We start from the raw sequence: 7,494 nt of genomic DNA on the forward strand, positions 1-7,494 counted from the left end.
TCAAGTTAGTTAGCACTTTCCACCTCAAGGGAGCAAGCAGTGCTCTAGGGAATCTCCTGGCATAGGTACTTCTTGGATCTTAATGTGGACAAAAGGGACAGAGACCAACAAATCTAATAGTTTTATGTGCTTTCAATGTAAAAAGTCTTGTGGTTCTCTGAGGTGAATGGAAGCAGACTACACTGCAGGTCCTTAGGCAGGGACAGTGATGGTCAGTCTGCATCTCCACTGTTAGGACATGGCGGTGCTCAGTAGGTGATCGTTACTGCTGACCATGGGCTGAGGGATGGAGCAATCTGTCCAGGGTCTAGGCCTCCTAGGTCCTAGGCCCAGAGTCTGCAAAGTATCTGGTTCTTTTCATTTGGCACTTGGCTTTACAGTGGACTGGGGATTACTCTTCTCCCTGTTAACAAACATCAAAGACAGAAGAGGCCCAGTTCCTGGCATTTTTGTACATAGATTTCTCATAGATTTATTTCTGTGTCATGTTATATATAGACCTATGCATATATACTTTTTATTTTTAATATACAATCTATATTTCCTTCCCCACCAAAACCACAGGAGGAAATATCAATCCTTCCAGGATTTCCATCGGGCTTCCTAAAATGATTAGCTAACAAAGAACCATTTCTTAACATCTCAAAAATAGCTGTTCTCAGGCTCTGGGGTCACTGAAGCAGCAGTATCCCCAGGCCCAAGGAGATGAGAGAGGACAAGAAACAACTGTAGTGTGATGGGGTTCTGGGAGGAAAATGTCCAGCAACTCCCAGGGCAGCAGACTGGCTCCAGAACTCTAAGGCTGGGATGAAGGTGGAGACCCCCTTCCCCATGGCTTTCCAGCCGCAGCCCACTAGGCAAGGGGAGGAGGGACTGCGGATCAGGCATGCAGGGGCAGGTATGTAGTGAAGAGCCAGCACCCTCCGTAGGACTGCCGACCTGCTCAATGACAGGGTAATGGGCAAACATGGTGCTGAAGACAGTGAGGGCAAGCGTGGTGGGGAAGAAGTACTAACATAACATGACCCCGATGGGCCTCCTCCCACAGAGGGTGTGGCTTATGCTTGGGGGTGAGGAGATGAAAAGTCATGAGCTAGCATTATCAGCTGGCCAGGGGCACAGGAAGGCTCTGAGGACTCCTAAGGGGTAGGCAGGTAGGCAGCTGGGACCCCACACTCCCAGGGAAGAAACAAGTCCTTTCAGTTCGACTTGGACCAAATCTTGGCGCTCCCTCGGAGTCTGGCAAGGGGAAGAGAGAGAGAGGGGATGCAAGGGGTCCCCTAATTCCTGGAGGACACCCCCACTCCCGACCCCATGCAAATGACTAAAGCAAGTGGAGCAGCCAGGTCCCTGAGGTAAAAGTGGGGTACCCAGAGACAAGCGGCTCCCACACGGGCTCACCCCTTGCCCTTTGAGGCTTTCTTGCTGGGCTGGCGCTGGTTGGTGCCAGGAGCCGGTTCCCTCAGCTCTGTCAGGTGTTGCTCAGGATCCTGTGAAGTAGCCGCAGCAGCGGCTGCTGTGGTAACTTTAATGGTTTTCTTAAGGTTGGCAACCTATCAGGAAGAAAGGAATGAGGGATAGCCACAGGAGGCTCCAGAACCGGACAGGCCGATTATTTAATCAGTGGGCCTCAGCCACGCCTCAGCCCCGGTCTGGGCCAGGCTGGAGAGCTCCAGCTCATCGTGTTCGGTCTGCTTACCTCACTCTCGATCTGCTGCTTCAAGCCCAGCTGCTGCTCCTTGTGCTGGTTGGCACGACTGACTTGCTCTTCAATGCCTGACAGCACAACCTCACAGCCTACGCACCTGTGGGAATCAGGGCAGATGAAAAAAACGTCAGCAGGAGGAGGCAGTAATCACAGCCTCATAAAAAACAAAACAACAACAACAACAAAAAAAAACAAAAGCAAAAGCCTCAAAAGCAAGCCTGCGAGCTGGACTGGAAACCCTGGCCTGAGCTGGGAACCCTCACCAGGGCACCTGGGAACCAGCCACACTGTCCTTTCTCCTCAGCAAACCCCCCCCCCCCCAAGGGCAGGATAAGAAAGAGATAAGGAGGTAGGTGGGTGAACCAGACAAGGTGGGTGGGGTGGTGCCTGTGCCCACAGCCTGCTCCTCCAGAGCACCCACACTGGGTGCTCACATCCACCAGCCCCAGGGGATCTGATCTGACCCCTGGCCCCGTGAGCACCTGCACCCACCAGCACCCCTCTGTCTATCACATACACATGCATAACTAAGAATAAAAATAAATCAATAGCAAGATGAGAGTAGGAACCAGGAAAGGAAACGGGAGAGCCAGGCATGGCGGTGCACAGCAGCGCACGCCTGTGATCTCAAAACCCGGACACAGAGGGAGGACTGCCAATGCAAGGCCAGCTTGCGGTACAGAGCAAGAGCACAATAAAGTCAGACAGGGATACAAAGAGGAAAAGGAAAGAAACTTGTCACAGCTCCTGGTGTTATGTGCAGTTGTCCTAAACGCAGCCTACGACAGTGACAAGCCTCCCACTAAGAGCTGTGGAGAGCACAGCTCTCATTCCTTTCCCCAATCCTGCTCCAATAACCCTGACTCTGTACCGGGCCCCTTTGAGCCTCGGTTCCCTCAGAAGCCTTGGGAAGAAAGCACTGGTCTCTTTCTCTCTTAGGCTAACCCTCCGCAGCCCAGTCCCTGCTCTCTCCTGCTTGTATAAGAAGGGAGGGGTCGAGGCCTGACAAGTTCTCACCACTCCTGCAGGGTTTGGGCGATGGCACTGAGGTCCTGGCGCTGGATGTCCCGTCCGATGCTGTAGTCCACCTCTAGCCGCTGATTGCGCTGGTCCAGAGAGCCACGCAGGACGTCGGCGTACACAGCCTCGATCACGAGGTCCTCCAGCTGGCGCACGTTCCGAAGGGCAAGGGCCTCCAGCAGCACTGCATATGGGATACACTGGGTCCAGAGGTCAGACCAGAATTTGTGGGGTTCAAAAGCAGAGAAGGACCTTCCAGAATCCTCTCCCATTTCTTCCCCAATGCCAGGCCCCATCCCTCCACTCCTATCCATAAATCATTTCCTGGAAAATGTTGGTTCTAAAGCAAAACCAATTACAGCCTCAAAAATATCATCAAAAAAAGATAATCTTTCAGCCTTTATTTCCTTCCTTCCTTTTCTTTCGTAGTATTCTGACACAGGGTCTCATTCTATAGGCCAGGCTGCCTTGGAACTCACATTAGTCCTGCTTCAGACTCCTAAGCACTGGGCTTACATGAGACACACACCAGACTCAAAAGAGACAATCTTAAAGCACGTGACAGATGCTCTCCTACTATGCCCACCTCCCACTGTGTAGTGGAAGAGTGTGACATCTTCCTGGTGCCATTTCTTTGGCCGTAGCTAAGCAAACTGTTTCAGATGAGTGTGACATCAGAGGCTAGGAGGGGTCTGGAGTTAGTTTAACCTGTAGAGTCAGCCATGTTACACACTGGCATTACCTCTGAGGAATCTACAGCCACGAGCCCAATTCCAGCAGAAACCACCAGGACTCAATTCTAGCTAACAACTGGGAGAATCCTGTGACGACATAACAAGAGACTGTGCCCACAGGGGCACACAGGTACATGTGGGTCTCACACATCTTACTACAGCAAGTGGGGGAGAACCCCATTTCTAGCTCTGAGGCTTTGTTGGCCTGGAACACCAAAAGGTGAATTAGACAGGCCAACAGTCTAGTGGCTATTCTGATGCCAATCACAAAAGACAATGACTTAGAACTTCAGTTCAAACCGAGAGACTCCTGACTAAATGACTTCAGTAACGGAACCTCAGTTCAGACCCAGACAGGGAGGCCAATAGCTCTCCTGCAGACGCCCCCGGACTCACAACAGGTAGTCTCTGGCTTTGGACTGGCAGCCGGCAGGACTGTCACTTACCTTGACTTTGGCAGCCAGAGTGACAACTGACAGATGTCGAAGCTTATTCTTCTGAGCCTCAGTAAGAGGGGGAAGATTCCTGGCTTCAGCTAGAGACAGGGACAGAAGCCCGGAAATATTGGTTTTAGCAGTTTCCTACAAGTTTACTGCACCAATTATGGTCTAACACTACCCAGGTTCACTTATGGCATCGAAGTAGGGCAAGCCAGGAAGTTCTTCCAAGTTTCTCCAGAAACCACCCTTCTCCAGTGTCCAAAGCTCTGGCCCATTTACCTAAGTAGTCAGCATAGGTCCCATAGGCGAACACTGTGAGCAGCCGGAACGTCGAGGCGAAGTCGCTTTCTGCCAGCTGCGGGAACACAAGGAAGTGACAAGAGGACCGTGTCTGACCTCAGCTTTCTGACCCCGTCCTTCTCAACAGTACCTACCCTGGTCCATCAGGGGCTCGTTTCTGCCACTAGCCCTGAGCTGTGCTATGCGGCTACCTCCTGTTTTCAATCAGAGCTGAAAACTTTTAGTGTTCCGAGCACACCCCAGACACTGTAAATTATGTGGGCCAGAGGGTATAGTTTGTGGCCACTGCCTCAGAATGACCTCATAGTAAGGTCTTAGATCATTTGCAGCATCTCTCCCTCCTGTCACCACCACGTATCCTGGCACGTCATCCCTGAAGGTTCTCACCTAACAATATCTTTTAACAGGGCTATAGACCCAGCGTCTGCTAGCCTACAAGGACCCAGTGGAGCTGTGGCCCTCACAGTAAATTACTGATAAGTGGCTGACTTATGCATCTTCACCCATTTATCCTATCTCTCTCACTGGAATACAGGCTGGAAATGCTTCTTCTACTTCGTCTTAAGGATATACTTTAGTTCACTGTGGATAACCCAGGAACAAAAGCCAGTTTGTTGTGAAACAGCAATCCAAAAACCACTCCATCCTCTGATTCAACCAAAGGCCTTTTAACGCTTGGCTCAGTGTAGCCGCACACTACTGTCAGCCCCTCACGACACGCTGGTGTCACGGGGTTGGCAATCCACCTGCTCTATACTTTTTAAGTTCTTGACTCCGCCATTTCTGTGAGTGGTTCTCATCACGATGCTCACAGCAGTTTGACACTGTCTTAGGAAAGAAGACAGCATGTTCATTATCTACCTTAAATGAATTAGAATGTGCGACACTGGGGTAACATGGCATAATTCAATATGTTCATCCTCTCCCATGTTAGACTTCAGACTTCCCCACAATTGTTACTTCTGGAACTGTGAGGGGAAGTACTGTATAGGTTTTTCTCATTGCAGTTCTGAGAACTGAACCTATACTCAGCCTTACATACTATAGACAAGGGCCCTACTCCTTTTTGAGATGGAGTCTAAGTTGCCCAGACTGGTCTAAAATCTGTGGTCCCCTACCTTAGCATCCCAAATTCTGACAAGGAAGCCACGGCCTCACAAATGCTAGGCAACCGCTCTACCAGCCATTTCAGTTCTCATCACCGTTTTAAAGAGAAAACTGAGACCTAAAGGTTTTTCTGATCCAGGTGATATGATGTGTTGTTTTTCGAGACAGGGTTTCTCTGTGTAGCCCTGGCTGTCCTGGAACTCAATCTGTAGATCAGGCTGGCCTCAAACTCAGAGATCTGCCTGTTTTGACCTTCCAAATGCTGACAGGATTATTAAGAGGTATCACTAGGCGGGTATGGCAGCACATGTCTTTAATCCAAGCACTTGGGAGGAAGAGGCAGAGGCTGGTGGATCTCTGAGTTAAAGGCCAGCCTGGTCTACAAAGAAAGTTCCAAAACACAAGAGTTATAGTACATAGAGAAATCCTGTCTTGAAAAACAACAACAACAACAAAAAGATATCATACTGGTGAACAAGCTAGAATTTACAAGTGGGTATTCTGGATGACATATTCTTTTGCTTAAAAATTAAAAATTTGTGCTTGCTTCAGCAGCACACATACTAAAACCAGAACAATCCAGAGAAGATCAGCATAGCCCCTGAGCAAAGATGACACTCAAATTTGTAAAGTGTTCCATATTTTTAAATTAAAAAAAATTATTATTTTAAAAACTTATGCATGAGACATAGGCAGGACGATCCCTACACATTCAAGGCCAGCCCAGACCATGTTTACTAGTTTAGGGCAGCCAGGACTACAGTGAAACTTTGACTCAAAGTGTGGCTACAGAAGGAAGGAGCACTAAGTTTACAGATCCCTTTTGTCTAAGAGATACGGGAAATGAAGACGTTTATTTGATTGATTACTTTTCCAAGTTGATAGCTAATTATGAGTACCCTGAGTGGTTACTGGTAAGCAACACACCTCTCTAACGTTAGGCATATCCAGCAGTTCCCCAAACACGTAGACGCCAGGGGCCTCCAGCACCTGGTGGATGAGTGTGGCCAGTGCTGCCCCCTTAGCCGACTTGGCAAGGAGCAGAAACTGCTCCTGGTTCTGCCCTGTCACCTTCACCTCCGCACTCATGGCTGCACCGAGGTGCGGGGCTCTGGCCTCAAGTTTTCTGGAGCTGTAAGGAAAGAGGAACGTAAAACTAAAGGTCCCTGAACCGTGTGAGGATGGTCAGCTCAAGGGCAGGGAACTGCACTCAGGAGGGCCTAAGCCACTTCTGCATGAGCAATCAGGTCAAGAGGTCTAAAAGGGTTCCTTAAAGGAAGTCGGCCACATCCTGGCCGCCACGCCCACCCATCCCGGGCACAGTCCCAAGCCCCACCACGTGCACCCCATTGAGTTCCAAGACAGATGAGCCAGGGAGGGAAGAGATGGTACATGGTGTCTACCCCAACGACGACGAACACCCAGCTCTCAACGCGTGTCTTGCACGTGTCCGCAACCACGTGACCTCACCTTCTCGCTCCTCACTCGTGGCTCCACCCCCTCCCTTAAAGAGGCAGCCCCGGATCCGCGGGGCTGCGCCCAAGGCCAGGTCGTACCCCTGGACAGACTGCGACCGACAGCTACCTGGAAGCCTCGGTCTTCCAGCGCACGGGGCGGGGCGGTCGCTCCGTCACCTCCGGCAGCGGCTCCCAGCCTTTCCTGCCACCTCCCCGCAGGGCCGCTCTAGCCACTCGCTTCTATGGCTAGCTTCCGGTCGTACTTCCGCTCTCGGGAGGCGGGTTCCGGGCGGCTGTGGCCTGCTTCCGTTTTCCCGACCGACCGCTGGAGTTGCGAGAGCGACACCCATCTTTATTGGTGCGAGAGCGGTGGCTGCAGGGTGCAGACGGGGAGGTCCTGGGTAGACGAGCCGCCCGGGAGCTGCAGGAGCGGGGAGGAGGGCGGCACGGAGTTCCTACAGCGACACCAGCGTTAGTGGAAGGCGAGGCGATGCAGGAAGAAAAAAAAATAAGATAGAGAAACGCGGCTAGGAATTAACGGTAGATAATTTAGGTAGTCCAATCACTCATCTTTTTAAAGAGCAGAAGAAATGTATAAATGGTAAGAGGTCAGGGAGTGGTGACACATACCCCCTCCCTGCGTTTTGGAGGTAGCGGTAGGAGGATCAGGAGTTCAAAACCAGCCTCAGCTACAGAGCAAATTCCAAGCCAGTCTGGGCTGCGTGAGA

The 7,494-nt window shown here is 51.0% G+C and overlaps 1 protein-coding gene and 1 non-coding gene across 4 annotated transcripts; one reads left to right on the forward strand and one right to left on the reverse strand.

The window, feature by feature from the left end:
- Window positions 1-437: 437 nt before the first annotated feature.
- On the reverse strand, window positions 438-7,030 carry Cops7a (COP9 signalosome subunit 7A). 3 transcript variants are annotated; one of them, XM_028754515.1, is made up of 8 exons: window positions 6,780-7,030; window positions 6,237-6,441; window positions 4,182-4,257; window positions 3,909-3,997; window positions 2,726-2,928; window positions 1,700-1,805; window positions 1,402-1,553; window positions 438-1,239 (listed from the first exon to the last, which is right to left on the reverse strand). In XM_028754515.1, the coding sequence occupies exons 2-8, from the start codon at window positions 6,396-6,398 to the stop codon at window positions 1,200-1,202; spliced, it is 828 nt and encodes a 275-aa protein (XP_028610348.1). In that variant the 5' UTR covers window positions 6,399-6,441; window positions 6,780-7,030; the 3' UTR covers window positions 438-1,199. The 3 variants fall into 3 exon arrangements, with proteins under 3 accessions (XP_028610348.1, XP_028610350.1, XP_028610351.1); XM_028754517.1 differs by having other exon boundaries at window positions 442-1,239; window positions 6,894-7,030; XM_028754518.1 differs by having other exon boundaries at window positions 442-1,239; window positions 6,713-6,811.
- LOC114610067 lies at window positions 5,849-5,955 on the forward strand. The gene has a single exon (XR_003709630.1). It is a non-coding gene; the product is annotated as a U6 spliceosomal RNA (small nuclear RNA).
- Window positions 7,031-7,494: the final 464 nt, after the last annotated feature.

Source organism: Grammomys surdaster, unplaced genomic scaffold, assembly GCF_004785775.1.
Source record: "Grammomys surdaster isolate TR1022 unplaced genomic scaffold, NIH_TR_1.0 126013, whole genome shotgun sequence".
NCBI classification, from domain to species: Eukaryota; Metazoa; Chordata; class Mammalia; order Rodentia; family Muridae; genus Grammomys; species Grammomys surdaster.